The following is a 21,482-nucleotide window of genomic DNA, read 5'->3' as shown; positions in this document are numbered from 1 at the left end:
CTAGTGCACAAATAATACATTTAATAACAATAATAGCAATTCAGACAATTTTTTGTATTATTCAAATCTGCAATTTAATTCTGTACAACAAATACTACTTTTACATAGTTTATAGTAATACAAATACTATCAATTAAAATGTAGTTTAAATATAATTTTTTATTAATTAGGCATTTAGAATTTATAAAAATAATTACAACAACAACACATGCACAATGTCTTAAAATCATTAATTTAATTCTGTACAAACTGTAAAAACAAATTAAATTTAATTTTAAACAACAATAAAATAATTGTTGAAATTATTTGTTATAATTAGCGTTTTTATAAATTACTATAAAAGTTTTTATTGTTAAAATCACTTATTCAAATATATTTTATTGTACATAAAAATACTATCCATATATCAGTAGTAATTACAATGTTACATTGTATATAAACAATGTAAATTAAAGATCATTTAAATTAATTATTAATAAGTATAAGAATAAGAACAAAATAACTAGATTTTTTTTCATTAAGTTACTGAGAACTGGTGGAGAGAGGGGTAAAATGTGCTTAATTTTCATGAAAATAAAACTTTGGAGATCTTGATGTTAAAATAGAAAGTAAAAAATAAGTGAAAATAGTTTAATTTTCAAAGTCAAATAGAAAAACAGCCTGTTTAACTCTAAGGATCGTATAGAGGTTGAAAAATGACCACGAAAAACTAAATTCGGACTATTTTCGGTTAAAGAAACCACGAGTACCTGAGATTTGTTGGAGGGTGAGGATCTAGCAGGGCGTCCGTTCTCCACTCCGATGATCTCCGCGTCCTTGGTGTCGATCTGTAACGAGACAGAGGTGCCGGTGAGCGTTTCTTCTCTGGGGCAAGTAACAGTCTACCTGAGCTACCCGTGCCGCCCGGTGGACTGTACCCTGAGCTCATACCTGCAGTACTGCAACCCGTACCTTGTAGTTGTGCGCGCTGAGGTACTTGAAGTGACCGAAGCACACGTGCGACAGGCAGACCACGATGGTGATGATGAGCACCACGAAGGTAAACATGGACGTCGGGGTCAAAAACCCTGAGAAACCAGAAGTAGTGAGCCACGTTTGGATGGTACTCTGATAGTTACCCTATTAACCTGTAGTGTCTTACTTTAAAGTAGGATATTTGTGACCCTGGACCACAAAACCAGTCATAAGGGTCAATTTTTTAAAATTGAGATTAATAGATCATACGCTTTCCATTGATGTATGGTTTGTTATGATCGGACAATATTTGTCTGAGATACAACTATTTGAAAATCTGGAATCTGAGGGTGCAAAAATATCTGAATATTGAGAAAATCCCCTTAAAGTTGTCCAAATGAAGTCCTATGCAATGCATATTACTAATCAAAAATTAAGTCTAGATATATTTACAGTAGAATATTTACTAATTATCTTTATAGAACATGATCTTTACTTAATATCCCAATGATTTTTGGCATAAAAGAAAAATGGATAATTTTGACCCATACAGTGTATTGTTGGCTATTGCTACGAATATAACCCAGCGACTTAAGACTGCTTTTGTGCTCCAGGGTCACTTATTTAAGTGAACGCACCTGTCCGCATGGTGGAGAAGAACAGCAGCCAGAAGAGGCAGAGGATTGGCGCGGCCACCACTTGGTTGACGGCTCCCGAGTGGATCTTCTTGTCGAGTTTGGAGGGCAGGTAAGCGTAGTACATGTTGTACCGGTCCACCAGGTGCTTCAGGAGCATGTACATCAGTCCTGAGGATGACAGGGGAATTATATTACATGTCTCAGTTCACAGGAAATGCTGCTCCACATGAACTCATGAGTTTCTGTCTCCTATAACATCCGTTTGAAGCCATTCTCCTAAACGTTTAATAAGAAGCACTTACAAACCAGCTGTTGTCAAAAAAGAAGCTGCGGTTTTGTCAAAATAAAAGCTTGATGGTTTAACATTTGAAATAGGAAGAAATTAAGACAACCAAAAATATATTAGTAGCGCAAATGTACACTGAAAAACAAATTTGTATTTATCAATAGTGTGTATGTGTGCATTTAAAATTTATATATATATATATTATATTTATAACTATATTACAAAATATTATGTAACATTTTTATATATTTACAATAATATTTTTGTAATATGTCTTAGGTTTAGAATTTTCATTCAATAATAATAATTATTATTATTATTATTGTATAACTGGATTGAGATTTAATGAATTGATATCAACCTGAAGCTTTAAAAAAAATAAAAGTAAATAAATAAATAATAATAATATTAATATTTGCTAATAATTGCTAAAATACTGATTGCTATTTTTCTGATAAAAATTCTGATTATAGGTTAGATTATATAGATTTTAGTTGTGTGTTTTTGTAATTCTTATTAGTTTTTGTTTTTAAATAATGTCTATATATATATATTTATTATATATCATGGCATTATTATATTATATTAGTTATTTTAGTACGTCAACTTAAATGAAAATAAGAAATGTTGCCTTGATAATTAGCTAAAATAAAATTTATTTTAAAAGTTGTACCTTATTTCAGTTCATGTTTATCTTAAGTAGTTTTTTTTAAATGTTTAGTTAATGATAATAACCCTGATCATAATTAGATTTTTCCTATCAAATCGTACAGACCTACACACCAGCAAACAAGAAGTGACATTAAAAATGTGAAAAATGGACCTAAAATATTGAATGCTCATATCTACTAAAATTATATTTCACCAGCTTGTATAGATGAGCTCAGAGTAACGAATATGAACGAAAGCCCACAAAACTACTATTGTAATCTCATGAGGACTGCCTTAGCATCTTTCAAGCGACAGCATCAGCCTGTAGTGTGTTTTCATTTCAGATGCAAAGTGTGATATCAACTTGTGCAGACGGGCGGACATGAGGTTAATCGCGTGTCAGATATGAAGTGCTGAGTCTGAAATGAGCATCTCCGTCTGCGCTTACAGTGTGGGCTGGGAGATGTAAATAAAGTTTCCTCCGCAGATCAGTGATGAGTCATACACCGCCAGCTCGACGAACGCCTGTGTGTGTGTGTGTGTTTCTGAGAGACTTCTAGAAATAATGTGAGCATACAAAAGCTCAGCGACAGAACATTTACTGAAGATTACTGCTCCAATGCAGCAAGTCTTCCCTGTTTGTGTGCTTTTGCAGTGAATATGCAGGCAGAGGATCTATATTTAATCTGACACACACACGGTATGTAGGCAGGTGGTTCTGCTGGCGCAGCTTGCGTTTTCCATTGTTGAAGCTGCATGAAGCTACAGACGTACGGCCAGCAGGAGGCGCTCTAGACACACACACACACTCTTTTGGTCAAGTCATTCACAGCATTTCTCCCCTTGTCCTCTCTTTCATCCTTGTTGTTCGTCTGTCTCCCTCTCTCTAATTGGCTGTCGGTCTGTGGTTTCGTGAATGGGCTGATGTGGAAGTGGGTGTGGCCTGACTCACCGAAGGGGACGATGATTGGGCAGGTGATGCTGTACGTCATAACGACGGTGAAAACGCACATCATCCAGGCGTAGGCGGCTCCGAACTGAAACTCATAGGCTTGATGCTGCATACACACACACACACACACACATTACACAAATAAACAAACCAGAGACTGGAATCAAATCCAGATGAACAGCAGGTAAAAATAACTCATTGTGGGAGGATGAATCTCACGAAACTTGTCAAAAACAAAATTCATTCCTCCATCAAAAGGAAAATTATCATTTATTTTTTTGCTTAAAGGAAAATCAATTTCAATTTTCACTTAATACAATTAATATTATAAGGACTATTGAGATTTTTTTTTAACCATTGTGACATTTTCATGACAAATGAGCACACTTTACATTACTGTAATGCAAATAAATAAAATAAAATAAAATAATGCTGGTTTAAATAAAACAAAATTAAATATAGATGAATAAATGCTTAGATAAAATACTGTAAATTAAATAAATAAAAAAATGCATAAATGACTGAATAAAATACAATTTAATAAATGAATGACTGACAGAATGAATAAATAGATAAATAAAATACAATTGAATGAATAAAATAAGGTAAAGTGTATTTAGCTAAAATGTGTTTAATATTCATGAAAATAATATCACAATGCAAAAAATAATTTAATGGTCCTAAAAACATTTCCTAAATTTTTTTTATTTTCTTTATGCAAAATAAAATTTCAGATTTTTTCTATGTATTTTGGGATGATGCATGACCTAGATGTTCCTGTCAAGTTTTGCTGGATTCACCTGATAATATAAGAGCATTATTCATGCGAATGGTTTGAAAGGAAGGCATGTGCATCTCTTCGTACCCGTTTGACGTTGCGTCTCTCCGCGGCCGAGCGAGCCAAACACAGCCGGATCATGTACATGAGCAGACCGGGAATCCGCAGCAGATCCATGGCGTTTCCGATGAACGCAGACGCGATTACGTAATTCACAAAAAACGCTCCGTTATCAGGGAGGAAGACACACCTGAAATCACAGATGAAATCAGATAATCAGCACCTCAATACATGCCCTAAAACAAATCTATAAAAACTAAAAGCAGGTTTGTGAACCGTTAACAACATTCAGAATTCAGTTCATTAATATATGAATATTTAAATAACATGCTACAAGAAAGCAAGAAAGACATGAGGCAGCAAGAACATTTGTTAAGCATGTCAAAACAATAAAATAAAATACTATAAAATATGTAAATTAAACATTTAGGAACTTTAGAAAATTTGGAATATTAGACCATTCAAATATGAATATTTAAATAAAATGTTTAAGTTTAAGCAACTCAAAATATATTACTTAACTGAAATTGTGAATATTAAAAAAAAATATATATGAATATTTAAAACAAAATTCTACAAGTGACAAGAAAGTTTAAGCATTTAAAAAAAAAAATATATATATATATATATAGATAGAAATTCGGTTCATTAATATGAGTATTTAATTACAACTGCTACAATTGGGAAGAAAGTTTAAGCAATTCAAAACAATGAAATAAAACAAAACATAAAACAATTAAACATTCAGAATTTCAGTTAAGTAATATATGAATATTTAAATAAAATAAAATAATTAAAAAAAGATTCAAAAGTTCTGTTCGTTAATATATGCATATTTAAATTAAATGCTACAATTGGCATTTTTTTAAGCATTTCAACAAAAAAACAAACCTAAACATTCAGAAGTTCAAAACATAATCCTAAATATTTAAAAAATACAATTCTACAACTGGCAATAAAGTTTAAGCATTCAAAAATAATAAAAAAAATAAAATGAAATCTGAACAACTAAAATATTCAGAATTTCAGTTCATTAATATATGAATATATATGAATGAACTGAAATAAATATATGTATATTTTAATAAACAAAATGCTACAACTGGCAAGAAAGTTTAAGCAATTCAAAACAAAATAAAAACATGAAATAAAATAAAAATACATTTTTTAAATAAAAATAAAGAACTTACTCAAATCTGACGGTGGCTTCGGCCAGGAATTTTTTATCAAACAGCCAGCGGAAGAAAACATCCAAACTAACAGAAGAAGAACATTTAGTGATATGAAATTGCCATCTGATGTTTAACACTTGAGGGTTGTGATTTCAACAAGGCTTCATCTTGAAGAGCGCTAGGAATCATCACCAGCAAACTAGTAATGTATTAAAAAGCTAATAATAGTAAAATCATTCCCCAAGCTTCTGTCCCAAACACATCAGCACAAATACTGCTGATGGAGTCCCACAGGGACGTCTGCATCAGAGCTTCAGACAGATACTCAGATAAATAATGAATTAAATATGCAATTACAGATTCAAATAAACCTCCCACATCCACAGATGTAAAGATCTCAGACAGTACCTGCTGAGACCCAGAGACGGCAGCAAGAGGACCATGAAGATCAGGAAAGTGTAGCACTTGTGCATGGTGGTCCTGTTCTCGCCCGACCTGAGAAACACAGCAGATAAACACCTGACACTCTTCAGAGCAGATGTGTGACCCTGGACCACAAAACCAGTCATAAGGGTACATTTTTTTAAATTGAGATGTATACGTCAATGGAAAGATTATTTATTCAGCTTCCAGGTGATGTATGGTTTGTTATGATAGGACAATATTTGGCTGAGATACAACTATTAGAAAATCTGGAATCTGAGGGTGCAGAAAAAATTCAAATATTGAGAAAATCTCCTTTGTTGTTCAAATTAAGTTCTTAGCAATGCATATTACTAATCAAAAATGATGTTTTGATATATTTACGGTAAGAAATGTACAAAGTATCTTCACAGAACATGATCTTTACTATGATTTTTGTCATAAAAGAAAAATCAGTAATTTTGACCCATACAATGTATTGTTGGCTATTGCTACAAATATACCCCAGCGACTTAAGACTGCTTTTGAGCCCCATGCTCACATATCTGATTTGAGTTGTGTGGGACTGTGGGATTGTACCTGGTCCAGTGGGCTTCGAAGAAGCCGGAGTAGTAGACGATGGTGGGCAGCAGGGCGGAGAAGGCCCACAGCAGCAGCGTGGGGAAAAACTGGGTGATGATCGGGTTCTAGACACACACACACACACACACACACATCAGCAAGTGTTTACACTCCTCACAACACGTGCTTTCATCCAATCTCTCTGAACACCTGCTCGTTCCTCCCTCTGTCTCGGTACATCAGCAAAATAATATTAGACAATAATAATGGAAACCTTGTTTGGGTGAATTTCATGAACATGACGTCCAGGTCATAGTTCACCCCAAAATCATAAGAAAATATTTTTGCTGAAATAAAGCTAAAATAAAATGGATTTAAAAATAATGTATTATTATTGTGACTATAATAACAACATTTATTATTAATTAAAATTCAATAATTATTATTATTACTAGTACTTTTATAGTATTAGTGTTGATGTTTTTATTACTGATAACCTATTTTAATTATTATTAATAATAATAATAATAATAATAATAATACAATTTATTATGAAAAAGATTGTATATTACTAATATTGCCATTATGATGATTATTATGATACATTTTGAACATAGTAATTATATATTATGATGGAGGCATATATAATTTATTATTATAATTATGCATAACACACTGTATTTATATATAAAAATTAATAATATGTATTATTATTATATTAATACAATTTATTATTAAATGTAAAAATTACATTTATTTTTTCTTAATTAATATTATCACCATTATTATAACAACATATTGTAATTATACATAATTTATTATTATTAATAATAAAAATAATTACATTAAAATAATATTAAATGTAATGTAATTAATTAAATCAATGTTATTAATATAATTTAGTTTTAAGTTATTTCATTATTATGATTATCATTATTGTAAAGAGAATTGTAGAGACAAGAGATCATCATAAAAATAATGCACATCACAATCTCATAATCCAACAATGAATAATTATTTTTTGTATTATTCTGAAATATGACAAAGCCATGTTCTTGTCTTTCATTATTCCAGTCCTGCTGGGTTCACGTCACCTGCACATGTCATTCACTAGTGAACTCAACGTGTGTGTGTGTGTGTGTGTGTGTGTGTGTGTGTGTGAGTGAGAGAGATGAAGGCAGATCTACAGGAGAAAGACTGAGAATCCCAGCTGAGGCAGGAAATCAATTACTCCGATGAATCACATCTCCTCCATGCTAATCTGGGGTTTGTCCTGCCGTGAACGGGTGTCATGGCACATTTCATCATTGCTCGGTCGATGTGAACATCAAAAATGTTCTGAATGACTTGGCACCATTTACACTGACTAAAAATGACTTAACGCTAGAAATATCTATGGAGTTTGTGTCAGACTTACGTTCAGATACTCCACAGGCTTGGTGACGTTGAACTTGTCCATAGTGGAGATGATGATGGCCGGGGTGGTGAGGAAGAAGAGGAGGATGAAGAGGATGCAGTTAATGATGAAGCAGCGAAGCCACCAGGAAACTCCTCCCAAAGAGAGATTCTCCCTGCGATCAAGACCACACACACACACACACACACACACCTCAGCTATCGACTTCTCACGGGTGATTCCTGCACAGAATGAAGTCAGCACAGAGATGTTTGACAGATAAAGAGAAACAGCGGCTGCTGGGAATCCTGCTCACTGTATACGGCCTACAGTGTTTTTACTAGGGATGGGCATTTCAAGCAAAAGTAATATTCGAAAATCGCTGGGAATAGCACCCGTTCCCTGTATGCATGCACGCCCGTCATGTAATTAGGCTACAGAGAGAGAGAGAGACCATTCACGCTTTTAATCTGTATGATAACAAACTGTTATTTAAATTTATTTAAAGATAGGCTCTTAACTCAAGCTATATAGTGATTGTAACATGCTGAAACATATTCATATAATAAACGTAACAGACTAACACTTATTAACATAGCAGTCCATCCATTAGCATAAATCAACTGCTCATAAGGAATTAAACTGCTCAAAAAATATATTCCAATACTTTCTCTCACAATTATACCGTTGGGTAATTATACTGTATATTAACTGCAGGCATCAGTGAGCCGCTATGAATATGCAGGGCATTGAAAACGCTTTTGAGATTCGCGATCACGTTTATACCACGGAGCAGCAGTACTTACTACACATTTTACAAGATTAGATGTTTGTCAGTGGTGCTCAGGATCTGCAATTCATTCGCCATCGTCCTACTCTGATGCTGGTAAGTGAAACTGCATGTGCTGTAATATAACAGGCTATCGCTAGCATGCGGCCAAACATAAGTCCCTTTAGTGGCACAACCTATTCGATATTCTATGAATAAACCAACTAATGGAATATTTGAAAATCGTGACCCACCCCTAGTTTGTACATTAGTACTGTATGTGAAACTATGAAATCAGATTAAGATTTTTTTCCCAAAATTCTCTATTTTTTTAATTTTTCTGGATTCTATTTTTTACCATTTAATTTCTTTTTAGTAATTATTGAATTTTTAGGGCTTTATGAAATCAGTTTTTCCCTCAAACTGTGTTTTATTTTTCCCAAATTGTGTTTTCTATCTTAATTTTTCTGTTTTCTGATTTAATAATGGTTTTAGTCAATTTTAACTGCTTATCTGGTCAAATTAATTATTAAAACTTATTATAATTGAATATATTTTACAATAATAGGTCTCTATGAAATGTTTAATCTTTTCAGAAAATCTGCGTTGTCTGTGATTTATGATTTAATACAAATTTCTTAGCAAAAATGTCAGTAATCAAATGAATGCACAAAACATTAACAATTTAATTAATTAATTAATCGTTATGAAATTTTGCATTGCACCATGAATCCTATTTTTATGATTGAAATAACAACAAATCAATGTTTAACAAAAAACTAAATTGTATTTATTTTCACAAATACAGTTTTTTTGTTTTTATTACATTTGATTTTACTTTATTAAAAAAAAACTTTATTTTAATTAAACTTTAATAATAAACAGCATGTCTTCAAACTTCAACAATTTACTAACTAAATGAATACATTTCACAACAATAGTCCCGAATGAAAATGTTTATCTTTTCAGAAATTCTGTTGTCTTCTAATCTTTCTGGATTTATGATTTAATATAAGTGTGGTGGTAAAAATAAAAGCACAAACCATTAAAATGTTACCAATTAATCTTTATGAAATCCTGCATTATACTGTAAATTCTTTTTTATGACTGGATTCTGTTATTTTGTCTATGATTTCTGCAACGCTGATATCATAGGGCCCTTCGGTACACATTATGAATCAATCATAATTATTTGCAGACCCATTAAAAAAAAAAAAAGGGGTCCTTTGCATAAAAAGTATTTATATAAAATATCAAATGGCTTTCATAGGCACATCTGAACCAATCTAATGGGTCATTTTCCATACAGTAAACATATGACCAAAAGAGAGAGAATGAGTGAGTTTTGCTCATGATTGTATTCCTCACCAGCGCACGTTTTGGGGGTCTGGTGCGTAGCTGACGCTCCACTCATAGATATGAAGACTGTCACTGAACTGAGAGGAACGCGGCTCCTGACGGCAATTACAGCCCTGACACTGACACGCGTTAAAGTCCTTCAGGATGCTGCAGACACACACACACACACACACACAACATCAGCAACAGATACAAATCCAGAACCATCAATACATTTATTAAAAGCAGCAGAAATTTCAACCAAGGCACATTTTTCATTGAATACCAAAAAGAAGCAGCAGCATATATACATTATATCTCATACTCACATTGCCGTCATGGCCTCATTCTGGAAGGTGACGAACGCCATGCCCAGCGGTTTGGTGTTGACTTTCTCCTTCTCCTTCCTGTACTCCTCTTTCAGTTTGGCCTCCAGTTTGGTGTAATAACTCACAGCCTCCTCCTACAAAACCACACAGACTTACAGCTCGACTGCATCACAGAACATCACCGAACATCAGCAGACACGAGCCTCCAGAAACCATTTATTTATTACTTCCTCCCAGAAGAGCTTTCAATTCCTCGGAGTGATTCCCTGACAAGCCACAAATGCTTTTATTCAAGGACACGCTATACGAGTTCATCAAACCCAGAGTGACTTAAAAAAATTATATTGATTAAAATAATTTAAAATATGTAAATACATTATTTTGAAATGATCAGAATATGTTTGGATTTATTAAATGCCAATTTGGGAAACTTGATTTTGATTGTATTCTGATTCTAATTATTATATTTTCAAATAACCAATTATAAAAAAATAATTTAATTAATTTATTAATTATCCAATCATGAACTTTTTTTTTACATGAAAGCAACCAATAAAAATCGATGATATACCTCCGTAGAATTAATTAAATGAACATTTATATATATTTACTAAGGTATAACACATTTTAAGTATATTATAAATGTAGTGATATTTTTGCACAATTGTTTCATTAAAAGCAGCCAATAAATGATTATAATATGCTTCAGTATATATTTAAACATTAATTAAATGATTTTAAATTAGTCATTTTATCAAGCGATTTATTCATATTTTATACAACTGTTTAAAATGAAAGCAAACCATAAATGTTGACTATATATTTAAAAATTAATTAATTTTAAACATTATAGGATAAATACATTACAATAAATATTAAACAATTAGAAATACTCAATTCATAAAGTTGTTTATTTGAATATTGATACTGTAAGTGACAAATATATTCAGAAGCCAAAAGGCAAAAAGTTTGCTTGTACAGTATTGGCAGTGATGTGTTTTTCCTCTGGCAGTAACGCTTTGCATTGTACACGGACAGCACAGAGGCATTGTGGGTAACGCGTTCATACCTCTTCACAGCCTGTAATGGCGCAGCAGCACAGGTGACCGCAGAGTTTGGGGTTGATCATGGCGGGCATGTGCTCCTTAGCCATCAGATCCGTGAAAAACTTCTTACTGCGTTCAGTCTTCTTCCTGCAGGACACACACACACACACAGAAGCTCAGAGGAAAACTCAGCCCGTTTAACAGATCGATAGAAGGTCACAGAGGTCAGATCAGTGGGATAGACTCGTTTCTTAACGTAAGAGAGAAACTTACAGCGTGATTCATTAAAAACTAGAGTTTTACCTCTCTGCGTTGAGGGACATCAGTTTGGCCACGTTGTAACAAACACGCGCTTCCAGTACGACACAGTTCTCGTACGCCTGTCTGAGAGACACAAATGAAGAAATCAACATCTCTCACACACTTTATGATATTTTTGATATCATTTTGATAGCTAACAGTGTTACTTTGGTTAAAAGAGAATTGTGTGAATTTCAAACAGGCAATTTACTTATTCTGGAAATGCAAGAACTACATTTTCTCAAGTCATTTGCTATGACTGAAGTTTATTATAAATACTGTTCAAAAGTTTGCAGTCAGTAAGTTTTACTGTTTGAAAAGACATTAATACTTTCATTCAGCAAGGATGCATTAAATTGATTAAAATTGACTGTAAAGACATTTATAATGTAACAAAAGATTTCTATTTCAAATAAAAGCTGTTCGTTTCAACTTTCTTTTCAAAGGATCCAGAAAAATAAAATGTATCACCATTTTAATTTTTGTGAACTAATGTTTAAATATCTACTGATGTATAATATAGTCGACATTCATTGGTTGCTTTCATGTAAACAATTGTGTAAACGATATGAACAATATAACATTTGAAATTGTTTATTTAATTGATATTTTAATATCCACTGATGTATAATACAATTTATCGGTTTTATTTACTAATGTAAACAATGTTCAAAATTCATTTTTGCATCATTGCTAATGAATAAAAGCAACTAGCAAAATCCTCTTTAAAATACAATTTAAAAGTAACATTTAAAATGTATATTTTTTATTGTTACAATTTTAATTGATTAATTGACAATAAAATAATTAGAATCAGATCTAAATTAAACATTCCAAGGAACACTTAAGTTATTAATTAAAAATAAACACTTTTATTGATCAAGGATGCATTTCATGTTACAAAAGATTTGTAATAAATGCTGTTCTTTTGATCGTCCTATTCATCAAAGAATCCTGAAATAAGTCTTGCATCTGTTTCCAAAAGAATATTGGGCAGCACAGCTGTTTTCAACATTGATAATAATCAGAAATATTTCTTGAGCAGCAAATCAGTATATTAGAATGATTTCTGAAGATCATGTGACACTGAAGACTGGAGCAATGATGCTGAAAATACAGCTGCAGATCATAGAAATAAATTACATTTTAACAGATATTCACATAGAAAACAGTTATTTTTTATTCTAAAAATAATTCCAAATTTTTACTGTTTTTTTTAATCAAATAAAGTCAGCCTTGCTGAGCAGAAGAGACTTCTTTCAAAAACATTAAACCCTAAACATTTGAACGGTTTTGTAAACCTTGAACTAAACATCTGAAAGTCTCTATACACTCCCGTTGTTCATCATTACATTTATCAGACGCTTTTATTCAAAGCGACTTACATTGCATTCAAGTTACAGTTTTTACATTTGATCAGCTTTTGCTTTCCCTGGGAACCGAACCCATGACCTTGGCGTTATTAGCGCCATGCTCTACTATTTGAGCTACAGGAAAGCATTACAGTGAACGACCAGCCTGTGATGCTTTCCTCTGATTTCAGCTGGAGGAAACAACAGCTCCGTCTCAGGTAAAATGACATTAGACACTGGAGTCTATTCATAGCTCCTCCCCAGCGCCTCATCACACTCATTTTTGGCAAGCGCAGGCTCGGCTGATCGGCTGCACGACTCGAATTTAAAACACTCTTTTAGACAATTACGACAGATGCTTGCAGAAGCGGAGCTCCTGAGAGAACAAATACATCCCTGACGCCTGCTGATGCACAAAACCACACGCGATTTTAATATTTTAAATGATTTACAGTGGGCAGATATTCCAGTGACCCATTTAGGATGTAAATGTGAAGGGAAAAATTGTGTTTGAAGCATAAAGAGGAGAAAAAAAAAAAAAAGTAATCTTACTCAAAGTGCTGTTTTATATGGCTTTCTTCTGCATATTTGGAGATGCCGTTGATAAATAAAGTGCGTTTGACCTGAGGAGAGAGGGGAAAAGATGATACTTGGGTTATTTGCACATGCACAGATGCTGGAGGACGTTGCAGCACGGATCGAGGTGAAACGCTTGGCTGAGAAATGTAGGTCAGCCCTATAGACGGACTTCATGAATATTTCACAATGTGCTGCACACATCACAAGACTCCTCCAGATTGCTTTTATGTTATTACTATACACAAAATAAAGGAAATGTTCAGCCAAAAATCATTTAGTCACATTGCAAACTAGTATGAGCCATACAGAGATGTTTAGCTAAATATTCATGCTGCACTTTTTCCATTTAACCCACATAATGCATTTAAAATCGGCATACTATTTTCACATTAATAGTCCGTTTGGACCTGAACTGTCGTTATTTTATAAAACAGTCATAATTTGTAATCTAAAACCAAATTGTATCTGATTAGCAACTTCTAAATAATGAGTGAATGTGAAAACATTTCAAAGATTTTAATGCTTTTATTAATTAAAATTGAGAAATACTTTCAACTTGCACATGAACCACAACAAAATAAAAACAAACAAAAAAAACTAAAAATGTATAAAAATTACATTTAAAAAAAAAATTCAATTTGTATTTGCATAAACTTTCACTTTCAAGTGAAAAAGTTAATAAATAAATACATATTAATTTTATCACAATTCTGTCTCAAAAGTGTTTGAGATATAGGGGAAAATAGAATTTATTTTACCAAAGGTTTTTGACTAACTTCATAGATAATTTTACAAAAAGTATTTTTGACACCTAATGGGTCCAAAATGACCCAAACATGCAACGTAATTATTATAATTTTTTTAATAGTTACAATCTCTCAAATAATAATTTTTAAAAATCTGAAAAAAATAAGTGATGTGTATTTTGAGGGTTTTAAAGCATTTGCAAAGTTTTGTTCCCTTACTAAAAATATATTTTTTTATGCATCTCTTCCAAGTCAAAGCAGACCCAAATGCATTATGAGGGTTAAAATGGAACTGTTCCTTTAAATTGATGTGGTTCACATACCAGGTCATCTTCTTTGTAGTGCATCTTGGATGTGTGGAGTCTCATGCTGTAGACAGTGAGGAGCAGGTACATGAAGGCAAATGACGTGTGCAGCCATAAAAGGTTATCTCTGAATCACAGAGAGAAAGAGACACGTCCACTTTAAACAGAATACTCAAAATACATCATGACATCTTCAATTAAAGCGTATGGGGGGGTGGGGGGTTTGCAATATATGTGCAATGAATAAAATGTCTCACCCAGAATTCAAGTTGGCAATTGTTGTGCGTCCAAAGCTGTATGCGTTATTGTCTGAGAAAAAAAAAAAAAAAAACTTTTGTTTTGTGCTTAAGGGTCACAAAAGTGTCATTCTCAGGAAACGCTGTAAATCTGTGCGCTGAACAGTCACAGAATGCAAAAGAAAGACATTTTTAAATAAATATAAAAAACAAAAACAGAAAAATAATAAATTAATAATTAAATATATTATTTAATAAAATATAAAGATAGATAAATGCGTAAAAACAACTAAAGAAATAAACTTAAAATAAAATAAAATTGAAAAGTAATTAATTAAAATAAAACACAAAAAAGATCAAATCTGAAATGATTAAGAGATGGAAATCAATAGAATCAAATAAAACAATTAGATACATGAAACAAAATAAATAAAGAGTGCATAATATTTTAAGTAATATTTTTTTTAAATTTCATTATTAGATGAAGCAATATGTCTGGGGACAGTGAGAAAACTAAACACTAAATAAATACTAAAACACTAAACAAAATGAATCAATAACACTAAAAAGTATAAATAATAAAAAACTATACAGATGATAAAATTGCTTTCAAATTAAAATGAAAACAGAAAATAGAAAAATAGAAACCAATTCAAAATATTACTATAATAGTATATCAATAATAGTAACACTGGTCCGTACAGATGGACTTTCCTTCCATCTAAGGTCTCAAATATACATGAGAACTACGGATATGAAATTTCATCTTTTGATGCAATGTGTTGCATCTGAGAAGCAGACAATTTCTATTGTTACTTTGCATGCCTAAATGGCTCATAAAACAACAAACTAATATATATATATATATATGTGTCTCTTTGCATGCAGCTCTTCCTGCCCAAACATTTGCATCGAGCCCGTTTCTGACCGAACTCTCTGTCCTCTGTGACTCTGTCCACATTGTTCCAGTCTTTAAGGACTTGTGCGAAGCATCACCTGTTTGACCTCTTCCCATTCGTTTTTGTGTCTTTGGGCCACTCTCTCAGTCCTTTTTCCCTGCACCAGGCATCCGATTACCCATCGAGCAGATAGAAGTTTAATCTCATTACTGGAGCAGAGAGCCGTGGATTAACCCTCTCTGATGATAATCTACAGCGTGCCACGCGAGAGGCCAGAGAGACGGGACAGCGTCTAATGATGGAGAGTCCTATGGCCGATAAACATCAGCAATAATCACCAGCTCTTTGTGGCCGATGCAATAACTCATGTAAACAGCACACATATACAGATGCTTTTCTAGCCTGTCGTTCCATTTGTTAATCCTGTAAAGGCTGACATGCGAAATTTAAACCTTTTTTTAATGGAACCATTTATTGAACCTTCAGACAAAATCTTAAAAAGCATAAATAACTGCTGATTAAAAATGAAAAGCTAATTAAAATCATAAAAATGTAAAATAATAAAAACAAATGAAATCTTTATAGATTATTTAAAAAATGTAAAAGATTGGATGACCAATAATTTCCTCCTATTAAATTCAGATAAGACAGAGATATTACTTACCGGACCAAAAAAAAAAAAAATAGTACACAGAATCTCTTGGATTACATTTTGCAACTAGACGGATGTACTGTTACGTTTAGTTCTGTATCATTTACAAAATATTATTACTTGCCTATAAGGCCCTAAATGGTTTAGCTCCAATCATACCCCTTTTCCACCAAGGCAGTTCCAGTGCTGGTTCGGAGCCAGAGCCTAGTTTCAAACCGGTTCTTTGTTTTTCGACAGCCAAAGCACCAGCTCAGAACCAGGAAAAGCGGTTCGTAAGTAGCACCACAACATTGCTGGGCTAGAAGAAAGAACCGCTTGCATCAGGGGCTGGGGGCGGGGTTACCGTGACCAACAAGACGAACAGAAACTTGGACCGCCATATTTGAAATAGCAGCTAAACGCTAACACGTTTGATTCGCCGTGTTTGGATGCCGATGTAGGTTCGCAAAGCCATGAACATCAATAGCAACGCAACGTCCGCCATTGCTCATAGTTTGTTTAGGCTTGTCCGGGATAGATCGGCGCTGCGCGGACCGGTCTGTGCGAGGCATATCAGGGTGCTGCGGGAGCGACTGGAAAGCAGACGGCTCTTTATGCTTTTGGATCGCTCTCGCGGTGCTTTAGTGTGTTGTGTGCCGATCGATCGATCTGCGTGGCGCTGATGCATCTCGAACAAGACTGTTGTGCCGCGCTAGTGAACCGAAACATGAAACGTATTCAGTGACGCAAGACCTGGCTCTGTATTGGCTCTCTAGGCTGTGGGAAAGGAACCGGTTCTTAAAGGGCTCGCCAGTCGAACCAACTAAGAACCGGCTATAGCACTGGCTCTGAACTAGCACCTGGAACTGCTTTGGTGGAAAAGGGGTATCAGTAATCAGTTCTCAACTCCACAGCACCTCCAATCAACCACATCCACTGCTCTAACTCCCACCTTCTCCTTCTGTCCCCTCACCGAGGCAGAAGTATCCAAACTTCTCCTCTCCAGCCATCCTACAACATGTCCTCTCGACCCGATCCCCTCACACCTTCTCCAAACAATCTCTCCCACACTCTTACCGGCACTCACACACATTATCAACACATCTCTCCTCACAGGCATCTTCCCCACAGCATTCAAACAGGCTTGGGTAACCCCACTGCTCAAAAATCCTACATTAAACACTTCTCTTTTAGAAAACTACAGACCTGTCTCTCTCCTTCCATTCGTAGCGAAAACACTCGAACGAGTTGTCTTCAACCAGCTCTCACGGTTTCTTTCACAGTACAAGAAACTGGATGCTAAACAGTCAGGTTTCAGGAGTGGCCATTCAACAGAGACTGCGCTACTCTCAGTCACTGAAGCCCTGCGAATTGCAAAGGCAGATTCCAAATCATCAGTCCTCATTCTGCTGGATCTTTCTGCTGCTTTTGACACTGTCAATCATCAGATTCTCCTGTCTACTCTCTCATCACTGGGCATCACTGGGATTCCACTTCGCTGGTTTGAATCCTATCTCACCGGTAGATCCTTCAGGGTGGCCTGGGGAGGGGAGGTATCCAAACCACATCAACTGGTCACTGGAGTTCCTCAGAGATCTGTTCTTGGACCCCTCCTCTTCTCCTCATACACTACATCACTGGGTCCCATCATACATGCACATGGCTTCTCCTATCACTGCTACGCCGATGACACACAGCTCTCTCTCTCTTTTCAACCAGATGACCCAATGGTAGCTGCACGGATCTCAGGCTGCCTGGCGGACATCTCGGCATGGATAAAAGAACATCACCTATAGCTCAACCTGGCAAAGACGGAGCTTCTTGTCTTCCCTGCCACTCCGACTCTACAGCATGACTTCACGATTCAGTTAGGCTCATCAACGATTACCCCATCAACTTCGGCCAGAAATCCTGGTGTAATCTTTGATGAGCAGCTGACCTTCAAAGAGCACATTGCAAAGACTGCTCGATCCTGCAGGTTTAACACTACACAACATCAGAAAGATCAGGCCCTTTCTGACAAAGCATGCTATACAACTTCTTGTCCAGGCCCTTGTCGTTTCTAGGCTGGACTACTCTTCTGGCTGGTCTGCCATCAAACCTCTACAAATGATCCAGAATGCAGTGGCACGACTGGTCTTCAACGAGCCCAAAAGAGCGCATGTTACATCTCTCTTCATTTCCTTGCACTGGCTACCAGTGGCAGTTCGCATCAACTTCAAGACACCGATGCTTGCATACAGAACTACCACAGGCTCAGCACCCTCCTACTTCCACTCACTATTACGAACCTACATCCCCTCCAGAAGTCTGAGATCTGCTAGTGAGCGATGCCTTGTGGTACCATCACAGAGAGGCTCAAAATCACTCTCCAGAACATTCTCGTTCACCATTCCTGGCTGGTGGAATAATCTTCCCACCCCTATACGGAATGCTGGATCCCTGTCAATCTTCAAGAAACAACTGAAAACTCTCTGGTCCAGGACTCACCCAGCAGGTTGCCTGAGAAGTTGACCGGCAGAACGATGCCCACCGACAGCACGCCCACCACAACCAGCAGACCAATGATGTGCCGCTGAAACGACAGGTAATGAACAGCATCTTCACCGCACTTCTCCCGGATCTCCTCGTCCCTGCGGGGAAAGAGACTCATGTTAGCTGCCCCCATACTTCATGAGAGAGAGAATGCTTGATTACAGAGTATGGACTACTGACTATAAAGAGCGGAATATCAAATACAAAGGGGTTTTAGGTACGGAATTGTATGGACAACAGCGTGTAGACTATGTATTATATAGTAATGGGGTAAATAGTATACTTTATAGAATATATAGTATGGAGTATGGAGCAGTGAGGTTTCTAAGGGAAATGCAGGAGGTTTGTGAGTTGAAGAAAAGTAAATAATGAAAATAAAAATACATTTCAGCCAAATAAAACGCTTACTAAAAATGAATAAAATCATAAGATGTGCAACAAAAATACATGATTTAAAAGTAATAAATGATAAATATAATTTGAATAAAATGCTTGATAAAAGTTTTTAAAATCAACTGTACAATTAAAAAAGATCATTTTAAAATAAAATGCTACAAAATTAATAAAAATATAAAAGAAAAATAATTTTAAATTAAAACCCAAAATAAATCTCATACTATATGAATACATGAATTAAACCATAAAAGTTAAATTAATTTAAAATAATAATGAAAATAAAATGCTTGTTAAAAATGCATAAAATCAAAATGAAATAAAAATATACAATTGCTTACTAAAAAAAAAAAAAAAAAAAAAAAAAAAAAAAAAATTGCACAATTAAAATAAAGTAAAACACTACAAAATTAATAAAACCTTAAAATATTAGTGTCGTCAAACGATTAATTGCATCCAAAATAAAAGTTTGTTTACATAATGTGTGTGTGTACTGTGTATATTTATGCATATATACATACATACACTCACATACAGCATATATTTTGGAAATATTTACATGCATATACATTCATATTCTTATATTTTATATTATATATACATATATTTAATATATAAATGTATGCATGTAAATATATAAAGAAAAATGTGTTGTGTTTGTATTTACATAAATATACACAGCACTCACACACACGTAAACATAAACTTTTATTACGGATGCGATTAATCATGAATTAATCGTTTGACAGCACTAAAAATTTTAAATAATTTAAAATACAAATCTAAATAAAACTCTAAAAACTAATTAAATCATAAAAATGCACAATTAAAATAAAACAATTACAATAAAACACTTAAAAAAAATACTAAATATTCTGTTTACCTGTATGTTACATTACCAATGTTAGAGAACTGTGAACATGCAAATATGTTGTTAAATTATTCATATCTTAACTCTATGTTAGGGGTACCTTTAGGTCAAAAGAGCTCAGCTGACCAAAAACATTTGCGAAACTCTTGTACAGAACATGCAGTACAGTACTGTGTGTTCTGTTGTGCTGTGCTATTGATATCAACAACCTCACATTAGAGCCAAAGAGCCACTTACTTTATTCTGAATATGGCCGTCAACCAGGAACAGAAGCCCTGCAATGAAAACACATCAAACTATGAATGTGTGATGAGCGAAGACACACACACACACACACACTCAAACAGACTATTAATACATATATGAATACTTCTTGGGGGTTTTATGCCTTCAACATGTCCGGTCAGGCCTATAAAAAACTCTTGGTGTGAGTATGTGAGGATGCCGGCTGATTTCTCTGGCAGGATTAGAGGTGAACACAGGTGAAGACAAAAAGGAGATGCTGAAGTCCTGCACTGATCTCTTAAGAGGCTGGAAAACAGGCTTAAGATGGGATCCCAAGGGCCGATTTTGGATGTTGAGGTCACCTGTTAAATTTTCCTGCTGAAATCTCAGCCTACACAGGTTTTTGATGTCTTCTGTGAGTGAGGCAAATCACACAATTTCCTCTGAATTAGTGGTTTACCGATATATTGCCAAAGCTGATATATCGGCCAATATTTGTCATTTTTCAACTATCGTATCAGACAATCAGTTTTTCTGTGTGGCCAATGTGTTGATATTCCCAAGGCCGATAAATCATCTAATATTTGACATTTTCTAATTATCGGCATTGCACAATCAGCTTGTGTGTTTGGCCGATGTGTCGATATTGCAATGTCTGATATTTTGGCCGATATTTGACAGTTTTTAAACTACTAGCCGATCAGTTTATGTATCACCAAGGCTGATATACTATATGGGATTTTTTCGCTATCGGTATCGGCCAATCTGTTTTTTCTGTTTGGCCGATGTGTTGATATTAACACGGCCGATATATCAGCCATTATTTGGCATTTTATAAACTATCGGCCAATCAGTTTTTCTGCTTGGCCAATGTGTCGATATCAACGTCGCTGTATGGTCGATGTGTTGATAGTCATTTTTTAAATGTGCATCAGTCAATCAGTTTTGGTGTTTAGCATGTTGTGTTTAGTGATATATCTGTGGATATTTGACATTTTTTAACTGTTGGCCAATCTGTTTTTTTTTTTTTTGTTTAGCCAATGTGTCGTTATTGCCA

The 21,482-nt window shown here is 34.4% G+C and overlaps 1 protein-coding gene across 4 annotated transcripts in view; it reads right to left on the bottom strand.

Moving 5' to 3' along the window:
• LOC306857138 (CSC1-like protein 2) overlaps positions 1-21,482 on the bottom strand; it is a 51,190-nt gene that overhangs the window by 694 nt on the left and 29,014 nt on the right. For all 4 annotated transcript variants that reach the window (XM_079396864.1, XM_079396865.1, XM_079396866.1 and 1 more), the window contains 18 exons: positions 20,438-20,475; positions 18,892-19,034; positions 14,893-14,944; positions 14,654-14,762; positions 13,558-13,628; positions 11,657-11,737; positions 11,377-11,500; positions 10,308-10,441; positions 10,009-10,146; positions 7,893-8,046; positions 6,494-6,600; positions 5,900-5,986; positions 5,510-5,575; positions 4,347-4,509; positions 3,482-3,587; positions 1,593-1,760; positions 952-1,067; positions 750-827 (listed from right to left, as the gene is read on the bottom strand). In XM_079396864.1, the coding sequence (XP_079252990.1) occupies positions 750-827; positions 952-1,067; positions 1,593-1,760; positions 3,482-3,587; positions 4,347-4,509; positions 5,510-5,575; positions 5,900-5,986; positions 6,494-6,600; positions 7,893-8,046; positions 10,009-10,146; positions 10,308-10,441; positions 11,377-11,500; positions 11,657-11,737; positions 13,558-13,628; positions 14,654-14,762; positions 14,893-14,944; positions 18,892-19,034; positions 20,438-20,475 (1,935 nt within the window). The remainder of the gene's footprint in view (positions 1-749; positions 828-951; positions 1,068-1,592; positions 1,761-3,481; positions 3,588-4,346; positions 4,510-5,509; positions 5,576-5,899; positions 5,987-6,493; positions 6,601-7,892; positions 8,047-10,008; positions 10,147-10,307; positions 10,442-11,376; positions 11,501-11,656; positions 11,738-13,557; positions 13,629-14,653; positions 14,763-14,892; positions 14,945-18,891; positions 19,035-20,437; positions 20,476-21,482) is intronic.

The sequence above is a fragment of the Barbus barbus genome (assembly GCF_936440315.1).
Source record: "Barbus barbus genome assembly, chromosome: 37".
NCBI lineage: Eukaryota > Metazoa > Chordata > Actinopteri > Cypriniformes > Cyprinidae > Barbus > Barbus barbus.
This window is presented reverse-complemented; position numbering and strand designations above follow the sequence as displayed.